At 51.3% G+C, this 12,837-nt stretch overlaps 1 protein-coding gene across 1 annotated transcript; it reads left to right on the top strand.

Moving 5' to 3' along the window:
* Positions 1 to 3,144: 3,144 nt before the first annotated feature.
* Positions 3,145 to 8,627, top strand: NFKBID (NFKB inhibitor delta). Its single transcript, XM_079325902.1, has 12 exons — positions 3,145 to 3,249; positions 3,829 to 3,917; positions 4,005 to 4,038; positions 4,220 to 4,338; positions 4,750 to 4,928; positions 5,372 to 5,477; positions 6,128 to 6,274; positions 6,444 to 6,495; positions 6,965 to 7,104; positions 7,411 to 7,524; positions 7,784 to 7,948; positions 8,231 to 8,627. Exons 1-12 carry the CDS (start codon positions 3,234 to 3,236, stop codon positions 8,288 to 8,290), a joined length of 1,221 nt encoding a protein of 406 aa, XP_079182028.1. The 5' UTR covers positions 3,145 to 3,233; the 3' UTR covers positions 8,291 to 8,627.
* Positions 8,628 to 12,837: the final 4,210 nt, after the last annotated feature.

The following is a 12,837-nucleotide window of genomic DNA, read 5'->3' as shown; positions in this document are numbered from 1 at the left end:
CTGGGTTTGAATGCTCTAATGATGGGGATCCACAACTTCTCTGACAAGCTGTTCCAGTGTCTCACTACCCTCATCCTATATAGTCTTAGTTTGCTCATATAGAAATTCTCAGATTAAATGCTCTCTTTAAAAATTCCTCTTGGCACCTGGGGGTAGATCACAGCTTGGAAGACGAGATTATGCATGAAAATTATTTAGGAGAGCTTAAAAATACACTTGATTTTTTTTTTTTTTGAGGTGATCAAACTGCTTAAGTCCATTTGGGGTACTGATAGTACTTTCAGACACTAAACATTAAGAAATGTTGTACAGTGGGGAGGGGAAAATACCTTATTTTACAAAAGGCAGAAAATAATTATGTTTATTTTGTGTACAATTTTTTTTTCTGGAGCCAGCATTAGCAGTGCAATGGCCAAGGGCATAGCCTCTTTAGGCATGCCTGGTATTAATGTGCAAGTCCACTGCTAGGACCAGTAGGAGATAAGAAGCACTGTAATGTTATTTTCATCAGCACTCTGCAAAAGTGTAGTGCTGATTCAAATGCCCTATAAAGGATGATTAAACTTCCTCTGCTGAGAACTCTAAAAAAGCTAATCATTATCTTTTAATTTTGGTGCTGAAGATGAGTCAATAGGTCATGTCCGATTTCACACTTGACAGCCTGCCTGAAGTACCCAATCACTTTGGCCAGCCAGCAGTCTCCAGCCAGCCACTGCCATGGAGCACGAAAAGCAGGATGCCAAACATCTGCCTGCTATTCAGTACTTAAAGCAGGTCTCTAAATATTTTTGTGTTACTGATAAAAAACCCTCTGAGTCTGCTGAAGTGCTCCACAGGCACATCAGCTCACGCAGAGATGCTGAAGGTTTGTTTGAAAACTCAAAGTGTTTGGTGAGACTGAACTAGCAGGGCTGGAGATTTATGTGCTCTGTGTAAAATCAAAATATTAAAACAAACGTGTAATGATTCACACAGTGTTCCAGGATGCATTATCACATTCAAAATGGTACTAGAGTTAAGTGTCAACTTGACAAGTCACGAGGGAAAATAAATTCAAGTGCCAACAATAATTTTATAGTGTTGATATTGATTTTTACCTTAGTTCAGACATCTTGCAACTCCAACTATTTACACAAACTGCTTATAACAACATTCAGAATTTAGTAATTTAGCGACACATGGAGAGACTATTCATTTTTCTTCCAGGTCTAGAAGCTACCTCACTGGCTTTTTATTCACTGCAAAACATTCCCAAAATTTTTATGCCTATATTGATTTTTCTTAGCTTAGGGTCAAATGTCAAATGGAAATATTCTCTGAAGATGAAGGTCTTTTCATTTCTATACATCAATAACGTGCACTTTATGTGTACAATTGATTTTTTATTTGCTACTGTTATCTGTGTGACCCACAATGGACAGCTAGATAAGTAGAGGCACAAACATCAGTGATGTGTCCTACATGTTATCAGGATAACATGAGCTCACTCCCACAGTTTTCTTTCAGTAGTGAAGGGAGGACCACAAATTATAAACTACAACAATGAGAAATTTGAACAATTGTTCTACTCAACACTGTCTTTAGGATCACCAGATTCAGCAGTACTGTATTAGAAGGCAGACCAGAGATTACTATATAAAGACTGAACCACATGTTCTCCATATTAGTGTATTTTCTGTGCTACCTTATAGATTCCCTTTTTATTGCTAAGATACACATGCAAATCAGTAGGTGCACATTTACATTTTCACTTTCACAAGCGAAATTTCTGAGGATGCCCTGGTCTGTATCAGAAAGTTTAAGGTGGTTTTTTTACAGTTTCTGTCTTTATCTTCTTTCACTGTTGATATATTTAAATTGATTCCTCTCTTCGTTCCTTAGCTTTAAAAATTTGTATTTTCTGTGTACTTTTATCTAGCTTGCTATTTTCCTCTCAATTCCTTGGCTTTAAGATTTTATTTATACATATACACTGGCACTGTAGCTTTCTGTGCCTACTTTTAGTTCTCTCCTGATCTTGCTCCTCTTTGTATTTTCAAGTTTCTTTCCATGTCTACTTTATTAGGCTTACTCTCTTTTTTTTTTCTTGTTTCCTGCCTGTTCTGTATCCATCTGCTGGGCTCAGGGCCAGTGTCTGTGGTTGGGACCAGGGGGAGGGAGATGAACTTCACCTGTGAGCTGCAGGTTGTACTCAGGAGGTGTGAAAGTGGCTGAGCCAAGGATTAAGACAGGCTGCAGGAAGGGATGGGCTGGGGCAGCAAAAGGTGCAGCCACTGATGCTGGGGTGTACAAACCACAGCTTCTCATCAGGCTGTTTTGCTGTTCCTTCAGCTGCAGGCAGTTTCAGCTCTTTGGGCAGGTGTGTTCTGGCATTTAGAGAAGTGGAACTGCCTGTCTGAGTAAGGCTTCAGGACCGCTTGAGGTTCACAGCTATCTAGTAGAAAGTACTCGTGTGACACGCCCCCAGTCAGGATCCTGGAGGGAATCCCCCTACTGTGTGTTATTCCCCCAAAATAAAACCACCAGCCTTGGTGGCCTCAAGGGTCTTCATGGGCTCAGTGGGTCTCATGGTTTCCTTGAGTTGGGGGTCCCATTTGTCAGAGACTCCCACCAAAATTGGGCCCCCCCAAGTGGGTCAGAATCCTCCCTGGAATGGGGCAGAGATTCCCCCAAGGATCTCTGGGTAAGAAACACCCCACAAATGGGTGAGACACAGCCCACACCCCCAAAGTAGGGAGTATGGAGGGGAGCAGTGACACCCTGCAAGTTGCAGGTGGGGGGACAGCCCGGTGAACCATCACACCCCCAATAAAGACACCAGCCTTGGGGTTCCACACTCCTCATGGGCTTCGTGGGTCTCCAGATCTTCGGGGGTTGGGGAGACATAGCCCCCCAAATGGGGCAAAGACCCCCACAAAATGATGGGGGGTGGGAGGGACCCTGGATTGTCGCCCCAGATCGCTGCTGATGACATCCCAAGGGAACAACCCAGGAGCCGAGACCCTTCTCGGCAGCTCTCAGAGGACCCCGGCCCCCGGGTGACCCCGACCCTTCCCCCATCCATCGGGTCCCACGGCCCCCCGCAGCTCCGCCCTCCCCCTGTCACCCGTCGCTACAGTGACAGCGTTGGCGTTTTGATGGCATTTCCCTCCGGGGCGGGGCTTCCTCGCACAATCCCTCCAAAAACGGCCCCCGCGCCCGCCCCGGCCCCATTTGGCCCCGGATCCCGCGGGATGCGGCCCCAGAGAGGTAGGGGGGATATGGGGGACGGGGGAGGGAGTGTCGCGGGCCCCTGAAGACCCCCTTTTAGGGGACGCTGGCCTTTTAAGAGCTCTGGGACAGGGTGCTGGCCCTTTAAAACACCTGGGAGGGAGCGCTGACCTTTTAAAACCCCCTTTTATGGGACGCTGGCCCTTTAAGAGCTGCTTTTAGGAGACACTAGCCCTTTAAGTGACGCTTTTAGGGGACACTGGCCCTTTAAGAGAGCCAAGACGGGTCTGCTGACCCTTTAGGAGACCTGGGGGGAGGAGGGGGGACAGTGGCATTCAAGGAGCGGGGGAATTCCCGGGGCCTCCCCGCTGGATTCTCCCCGCGGGGGAGGACGGGGTTCCCCGGGGAGGAGGGCGGTGCCAGCGGGGGCGGGAGGTGACGCATGGGAATCCCCGTGACGTCACGACAGAGGGATTCCTGCCTCGCTGGGGGCGCTGCAGGGGTTTGGGGGTCCCGGTTGTGACACGGCGGTTTGAGGGGTCTCAGGAGTTCAGGGGGGTCCCCCGAGGGTCTGGATGAGACACGGTGACCCCCGAGCCCCCCGTTGCGCACCCCCAGGTGCCCCCCGCGCCGCCCCGCCCCAGACGGTGAAGCAGCTGCTGAAGGAGCTCCGGCAGCAGAAGAGCAGGGAAGAGGCGAGATCGCCGGTGGGTGACCCCGCTCCTGGTGACACCTGCCCCCGGGACGCGCCCACTCTCCTCGCTGACCCCCTCGCTCTCTCCTCTGCCCCCCAGGTTTTGGCTCTGCCCTCCCCGCGCCTCTCGGATGGTGAGTGACCTCCGACCCCCAGATTGGATGCCCCAGATCCCACCCCCCCACATCAGCCGTGCCCCGTAAATCCTCTCCGTGCACTCTACGCTCCCCGCAGTCCTCCCTGTGTCCCTCAATTCCCCTCCATGTCCCTCTCCCCAAACCTCCCCATGTCCCCCCATCGCTGCTGTTCCCTCAGGTGCCGCCTGGCCCGGCGCCGCAGGGACGGCCCAGCTCTGCTCGGTGCCACAGGTGTCCCCCCACGGCAGCGCGGGGGGGTCCCGTGGGGGAAGGACCCCCGGTCTGAGCGGCTTTCAGGTGAGGGCTTGGAGGGGACAGTGGAGAAGGGGAGAAATGTGACATGAACTGGGAGGTTAAAGGGGGGCAGGGTGGTAAATGGGGGACAATGGGGGAAAATGAGAGGGCAGTGGGGGGAGAATGGGAGGAAATGGGAGGCAAAGAGAGGGAATGGCGGGGTAGACAAGTGAGAAAAGTCTGGTTGGGCAATGGGATAGTTGAGGGAGGCAATGGGACGGAATGAAGGAAACAGTTGGGGGCAGTGGAGGCGCAATGGGGGCGGCAATGGGAGGAGATGATGTAGATGGGGGGAATGAGGTGGCAGCTGAGGGGGCAAGGGGAGGAAGATGGGGAGGGTCTTTGGGGCAGGATTGGGGGACACCTGGAGCCCTGGGGACCAATTCCCCTCTACCTTGACTTCTCCCCCCCAAGGCTGCTGCTGGCCCTGCCTGGCCCAATCCCGCAGTGCCATGGGGAGAATTTGGGGCACCCCTGCTGGGAAGGGAGACCCCAGAGCCGTATCCTGAAGCCCAGGAACTTGCAGCTGCCCGCGCTGCACTGGGGGGCCGAGACCCACAGGAGCTGCTGCGGCAGGACGAGGAGGGGGACACGTGAGCAGGGGGGCAGGGAGGGCACTGGGGGTACAGGGGTCACAGGGGGGTACGGGGGTCAAGGGGTCCATGAGGGGTCAATGGGCTAAAGTGGAGCAAATGGGGGATCAATTTAGGGGGTCAGTGTGTGAAGGACAGTCAGTGGAGCCCATAGGGGTGCTGTGGGGTGAGTGGACATCAGTGTAGTGCTCAGTGTGGGGGCAATGGAATGAAGTGGGGTCAGTGCAGGCAAGATCAGTGTGGGGTAAATAGGAGAGTAAATGTGGAGGTCATGGGAGGCAATGGGACAAGAGCAGTGCTGGGAAGCCCCCAGGGGCAGTTGTGAGGCACTGGGTGGGGCTATGGGGTGACAAGTCCTTTTGGGGGGGGTCTGTGTTCTGGGTGGAACGTGGGGGGCAGGTAGAGGGGCAAGGGGGTCCCCTCTAACCCCCCTGTACCCCCAGGCTGCTGCACGTGCTCTGTGCTGGGGGGCTCTGGGCCCTTGCCCGGGCTGCAGCCGAGGCTCTGCGGGACCTGGGGGGACTTGAGGTGCGAGAACACCTGGGCAAGGTGAGGGGGACAACACACCTGGGGGGCCTGAGGGGGCATCTGGAGGAGATCAAGGTGCAGGAGCACCTAAACAAGTTTTGTTTGGGGTGAGGCAGGGGAAGCTAGAAGTGCATGAAAGTTGGGAAAGTTGAGGGCATTGGGGGTAAAGAAGGTTCTAGGGGTTATAAGTGAGTCTTAATTGGTGCAATAAGGGGGTGATGCGGTAAAAAACCAATAATAGATCAGGGGTTATGGAGAAATTAATAATTGGGGTGGGGTAGTTAATTCTGGGATAAATAATCACAGGATCCTGTTGCACCCTAACAATGGAGAGTGATGGAGGATAAAGGGGTAATTAATACTGGGGAGTAATAATGGGTGATTAGTGATAATGTAATTAGAGGCCAGTAAAGGACTAATGAAGAGGCAATTAATTACAAATAATTAATGAGGGAATGATAAGGGGGGCAGAGCATTAACAGAATACCAGAGTGGTAATTTGAGGGTTTGGGGAGGGGTGCTTGGCTCCCACTAAGCCACCCTGATTCCCCCAAATCCCACTGACCTTCCTGTTTTCCCTGCAAAAGCCCTGAGGCCCCCTTTGCCCCCTAGACATCTAACTCCCCCAGGAGTCACTTAAGCTCCCCTGATCCCCCCATTTCATCCCCCAGACTCCACTGCTGGTGGCAGCAGCAGCTGCAGCCCCGGACATTGTGCGGGACCTGCTTGTCCTGGGGGCCAATCCTGACGCTGCTGACCACGGGGGCCGCACTGCCCTGCACCTGGCTGCAGCCTATGGGCACCCTGAAATCCTCCAGGTAACACCCCAACCCCCATGGGACCACAAAACCCTCCCAAAGGGGACCCCAAAATGGGTCCAGAAGGGACAAAGTTGTCCTGGGAGACCAGGGAACTGGCCTGAGGGAAGGGGGGGGGGGTGTCCCTGGTATCCAGGGGGACCCCAAATCTTTCCCCTTGTCTTCCCAGGCCTTTATATCCTCAGGGGTTCCTGTCAACGTGGAGGCCAGAAATTTTGAGGGTCAGCAAATTTGTGGGGGGCAAGGGTGGTGGAGGGGCTCGGGGTGGGTCTCTGGTTTTGGGATGGGGATGATTCTTGGGAAGTCCTTGTTTGGGTGGGACCGGGGAGAATTCCCGTGGGTCTGTAATTGGAGGGGGACTCAGGGGGACTACCCCCCTGATTTGGGGTGTCTGATGAGTCCCCTGTTTCAGGGTGTCTTGGGAGAGTCCCACTTGAGGGCTACTCAAAACACAAAGGGCCTAGGGGTCTCTGGTTTGAAAGGGGATCCTGGGGATTTCCATTTTTTGGTAGCTCTTGGTGGGATTACTGGTGGATGCATCACTGTTTCGGGGGGATGGGGATCTCCAGTTTGGGGGTCCTGGGCTGATGTTGGGAGGGTCCCAGGGTGTGTGTCTGTACTTTGAGGGGGTCCCTAGGAGAGTTCCCAGCTCCAGGGGGAGCCTTCCTGACCCCTCTTGGCTCCCCCCAGGCCAGACCCCTCTGCACTGTGCTGTCCTGGCCCACAACGCCTCGCTGCAGGGGGGCTCTGGAGAAGGCTCCCCCACTCCCCAGCACCGATTCCGCTGCGTTGAGCTGCTACTGCAGATGGGGGCGGACAGCAGCAGCCAGGTACAGACCCCCCAAGGACCCCCAGGTACCCCACGACTCTCCAGGGGCCCCTGAGATTCCCTGGGTTCCCTGCACAGACCTCTGTTCCCCTCAAGGATGACTGTGTCCCACCTCAAGGCCCTGTGTGCTGGGCAGACCTGATCTCCTGACCACTGGGGTACCTTGGGAGGATTGGGGAGGGGTGTGAGACCCCCACACCACCTGTGTCTCCCTGCAGAGTCCCCATGGGCTGGACAGAGCTGTGCTCCCGGGCACTGGGGAGGCTGCAGGGGGTGGGGCCGCCCCTGAGCGCCGTCTCGCCCGCAGGACACCAAGAGCAGCCTGACAGCGCTGCACCTGGCCGTGCGGGGAGGCAACCTGGCCCTGGCCCACCTGCTGCTGCGCCAGCCCGGCATGGCCCCCCGCCTCGTCAACGTGAAGGTCTGGGGGGCTGCTGGGGCTGGGGGAGCTCACTGCAGGGGGTCTGTGCAGCTCTTCGGGGTCCCTCTAGTGGCTTGTGGGGAGTGAAGGGGCTCTGGGAGGTTCAGAGGGATCAAAAGGGCACTGGGGGCTTTGGGGTGTCTGTGGAGAGACTGGGGGGGCTGGAGGTATGGGTATCAGATCTCAGGGGTCTCTGAGGTACCTCTGGGGGGGCTGGACGGTGACCTGTGGGTACCCTGAGCCCCCTGACGTCCCTCAGGCCCACGGGAACACCCCCCTGCACATGGCAGCAGCACTGCCTGGGACCCCCAGCCAGGAGCCCCTGGTCAGGCTGCTCCTGGCCTGGGGCGCTGACCCCAGCGCCCGCAACCTGGAGCACGACCTGCCGCAGAGCCTGCTGCCCCCCGGGGCCGCCGGAGACCAGGTGAGACCCCCAGGTCACCCTCACAGCCAGCACCCCAACGCCCCCTAAAACTTCCTGCTGATGGGGGAAATGCCCAGAATTGCTCCTGGAACCCCCAAATCCCACTGTTTTGCCTCAAATCCCTGCTGCTGTGCCCCAAAGTTCTGTTTGCTGCTTTACCCCCTCATTATCACAGCCCCACAAACCGTGGGGTGCCATCCCAGGACCTTTGGGTGACATCCCCAAATTCTGGGGTAGAACCCCGTGTTTTGGAGACCTCCCTGAACCCTCCCTCCCCCACAGCTCCGCCTCCTCCTGAGGAGCCGCCGGGGGTCCCATCGCCCGCCCCCCACCGCCGAGTGACGTCAGAGGGGCGGGGTCTCCCCGGTATCAGATGGGGGGACACTCCCATATTGGGGGATTTCCCCCCTCCATGTTAATTTTTCCTGATTTCAATGAAATTGCCCCCAAATTTCTGTGAAATGAGTCTGAACCACATTGGTTTGGTGGGGGGAGGAGCACGGAGGGGGTCCAGTCCCCCTTTCCCCCCCATAGAGCTCTCCCCCCCAGCCTCATTAAAGGGGGCTGCTAATGAGGAATGTATCCTCCAAATTGGGGGAGTTGGGGTAGAGTATGCCAGATTGGAGGGGAAACCACAAAATTGAAGGAATTCTGGAATTAAATAAAACCTTTCTTAAAATCTGAGTCTGTTTTTTCCCAGTGCCCTCAGTCTCTCCTCAGTCCATCCCAGTGCCTCTCCAGTGCATCCCAGTGACTCCAGGAAAAGGAGAGGGTTTAGAAACAAAGGGCTTCAAATTGAGAAAACCTTCTTTTCTCTTATTTTAAGGATTAAGTAATTGAAAAATTCTCCTTAAGGTCTTACATTAAGGGGGATAAATGGTGGGAAGTGTGAGGGGAAAAGAGCAGGAAACATGAGGGAGAAAGAGTGAGAAATACAAGGGGAAAGAGGGAGATAACCATGAGCCAGTTGGGGTGATCCCAGAGGTACCCCCAATGCTGAGATTTTCCTCTAGAGGAACTGGTGAGGGGAACATCCCTTCAGAACCACCAAACCCCTCCCTGCACCCACTCACAGCCCAAACCATCCCAGCTCCTCCAATCCACCTTCAAACCTTCCAAAACCATTTTAGCCAGCTGCAGCTCCTCTTTAGCACTCTCAAACCTCATCCAGCACCACTGAAAATTGTGTCAACTGATACCACCAAATCAATCCTTCCCTGTTCCCTCTAAATCCACTTTACCAGCACTGAAGCTCCTCCTAGCATCTCCAACACCATACCAGCACCTTACAAAACAACTCCAAGAGATGGAAATGATGGAACTTTCCTAATTAATTTTTCTACTTAATGGGGTTCATTAACTTGCAATTAATTATTTTAATTAATAATAAGCAATGTAACTTCCCACTTTAGCTAGCATGTAATAAAGTTTTTTCACAAACTGCTATTGTAAGAACAGTTTGGGACAGTTACTGAAATTTTAAGTTTTGCTAATCCAACCTTGATATCCTTCAATGAACAAAACCTGAAGGAGAGAAATGATGCTCAGAACTTGTTCTGCCAATTGCCAGGAGTGATTTAAAGGGCACAGACACCAATAGAAAAAATGGTCTTATTTTACTATGACTGTCAGGACAACACAAAAGTAAAATGATACATTCAATAAAACTACATGCTTGCAGCAAGCAAAAATAAGCAAGGTAATGCACCTAATAATTAGTACATGAGAGACAAGACAGTGATTGAGGAAGATACATCACCAATTATCTAAATACTTTACTGAGGAGCCTCATTTCACAGTGAGGACCTGGAGAACCCTTCCTAGCAATTGGGAAAATCCTACACAGTGTGTCCAGCCATAGGTGAGGTCTCCAAATTCACCCCCAAACTGGGTCCAGCTTTTAGAGGCCCAAACCAACAAGTGACTTGTTTATATTTTTTGGCAAAGAAACACCTGTGGATCTGGTGGCACACTTCCCAACCAGCAGGGGCCAGGGCTTGGCCAGAGGCCCTAAAATATCTTACAAATAAACCTCTATTTATGTCAGTTGGGAAAATTTCTTAAAATGATACCTTTCTTGGAGAAAGGTTATGTGAAAGTTTCTAAAGCAGCAGGTTTGGTGTTAAACAGCTGGAATAAGCATGTCAGGCATCTATTTTTAGCTAAATAATACTGATTGTGTTAGTCACATGATGCCCAGGGTTCATCTTGTAAGTCAGCTCTGGCTGAGTCCTGCTGCTGGCCTGAGCACAATAGAACAGGACACCAGAATGCAAAATTTACAGACTACAAGAACATGTTGCAGAAACCAGAGATGAAGAAACTAAGACAATTCAGCATCTGTGCTGAAACTCTCCCTATGACAAAATGTGATGCTATGAATAGCTGAGAAAGAAAGTGCATGACACCACTGTGTTTCCACAGAAGCAGCCTGCCAGACTGCCTCTATCCTGACACATTTTTCTGTGCAAGAAATAAACATTTCAGACTCTGCAAGACTGAAACTGCATGATACAGTGGAGAACAAAAGGACATTGCCACCGTGGTTATGTGCACAGTTTACAAGCTGCAAGGAAATGTAGCTGGTGTGAATTCAAGTTTGCAGATGGAAGGGAAGGACAGTGAAATCTTTTTGTTCTGGTACATTTTCTCAGAGTGAAGGATGTTTTCAACTTTGAATCTTCATATTTGGACACCCTGATGCCTTAGGATTTTAGCTTTTATATTTGTAACCCTGCAATTCTTTAGTGTATAACTCTAAACTCCATATCCAGTGTGAGCTGCTGCTCTCCCATTTTGGGCAGACACAACAATTCCTCTCCAGGCTGGGAATCAAGGACACCTCACTGGCTCAGGCCCTGAGAGATGGAAACAAAAGTGAGATGGGAGGGAGGAAACTTGGGGTAAATGACTTCATTACCTGAAGCTTTAATTGGAAGATTAACCTCCAATATGCAAATAGACCAAACTTATAAAAGTGGGAAAACCCATGACCCATTGTCCATTTTGGGTGTAGCCCCTAAGGGGGCTTTGTCTGCCCTAAATGTACCTGAAGGCTCCTCAATAAATACAACTCCTTTTTATTCTCTTAACTTTGTCTGGCCTCTGTTTATAGGTAGCCCCAATGAACCTTGGAGTAGTTGCCTAAAACAGAGGTTAGACAGGGTTAAGAAAATCAAGTGGGTATTTAATAAAGGCCTTCAACAGATGCACTTGGGCAGCCAAAATCCTCCCAGATTTTGAACCAAGATAGATGGTGGCCACGAGTTTTTCATTCAGATATGTTTGGTCTATTTGCATATCAGTGGTTAATTCTCCAACTACATCTTCAGGTAATGAAGTCAGTTTGCTCCCTCTCCCCAATTCACTATTGTTTATACAAAAAAATAAGAGTGTCCTTGGTTCTCAGGCCTGGAAGCATTGTTTTGTCTGATCAAAATGTGAAGAGAGCTTACTGACACTCTCTATGGAGTTCAGAGTTATTACACTAATGCAGTACAGGATCTGAAAAATACAAAAAGCTAAAAACTCGAGGCCTCACCGAAGGCATCAGCACAGGGGCAGTGACATCTCTGGAGAGCTCAGCGCTGTCTCTGCCGCCCTCCGAAGGCTCCAGCAGGGGCCGCTGCCCAGGCGGGACCGTCCGCACACGGAGGAGACGGGGACAGCTGACACCTGCACAACCTGGGACAGAGCCGCGGGATAAATGAGATTCGTGTAACTAAATTATAACTATACCAGCAAAATTGTTGCTTCGCACCAATAGAAAATGATTGTTACAAAGTGAAAAGGAAGAGGGACAAAGCAGATCCTGCAGATGTTCGGTGGGTGTAAGGATAGTAAGGATGTAGGTTTGATAACAGCATCTAGAAATGAAAAGTTTTGACCTTGAAATGGGCCAAATTGGGATGATTGCAGGCATTGGACACTGGAATAAGGTTTGTTATGGGATATATAACCCAAAGCTCAGTGCACTTGTGCTATTTTAAGGTCACTCAGCGAACACGAGGAAGACCCAGAGCCTTCATTGGAAACAAGACCCCCGAAAGGATGAGAGACCCCTAACTACTGGTGGAGCATGTGCAACACAACATAGCGATGTAGATTTTAGGAGTAGAAACTAGGAGGAGCTTTCCAGAAAATTCTGTATTAATATGTTTTAGCATATAGTACATAGTAGAGATTTTTAGCCTGATTTATTTGGTACGGGAGGAAGGGCCCTACCCATATCCCCGATCGGTTGATGCTTTATTCAAACCTCAATTATACTATATTACTCACTGCCAAATTTTGTATATACTAAAATACATGTATCTAATATATTTTGATTGTATTACTTCATATACAATTGCTGCTATTAAAAAACAACAGCCATGCCTACACCTTCCTTTCCATGTCTTGCCTACCCCTGCCTTGAACTGTCATGACTTTGCTTATCCCCTGTTGCCTTCCCTTCCTTCCCCACCTGTACTGGAATGACCCCGGCTGGATGCCAGGCTCCCACCAAAGCCTGCCTGTCACTCTCCTCCATAAATGTAAAGTGCGGAGAAAATATATAGTTCATGAGTTAAGCACAGAGAGAAACCTGCTCCGATCCACGGGCTCAGCATCTCCTATCAGCAGACACACTGCAAATTCTTGGCAAATCTATTTGCCATCCTCCCCGTTCGCGCGTCTGGGCAGCAGCCGCTCCAGGGCTATCCTAGGGCACGAACGCTCTACTTTCAACAACGTGCTGTTAAACGGGCGATTAGAATAACGGCAATCTAAGTTTAAAAGCTGCTCTGGCCGGCGTCCATTATCATCTTTCAATCCCTTAGCCCTGCGGTCTGTCACCTTTGTCGCCGGGAGTGCCGCTCCCGAGCCGAGCCGCTCTCCTGTCCGGGGGC

Source organism: Erithacus rubecula (genome assembly GCF_903797595.1).
Source record: "Erithacus rubecula genome assembly, chromosome: 23".
Lineage (NCBI taxonomy): Eukaryota > Metazoa > Chordata > Aves > Passeriformes > Muscicapidae > Erithacus > Erithacus rubecula.
The sequence above is the reverse complement of the archived record's forward strand: the minus strand, read 5'-3'. Positions and strand labels throughout refer to the sequence as shown.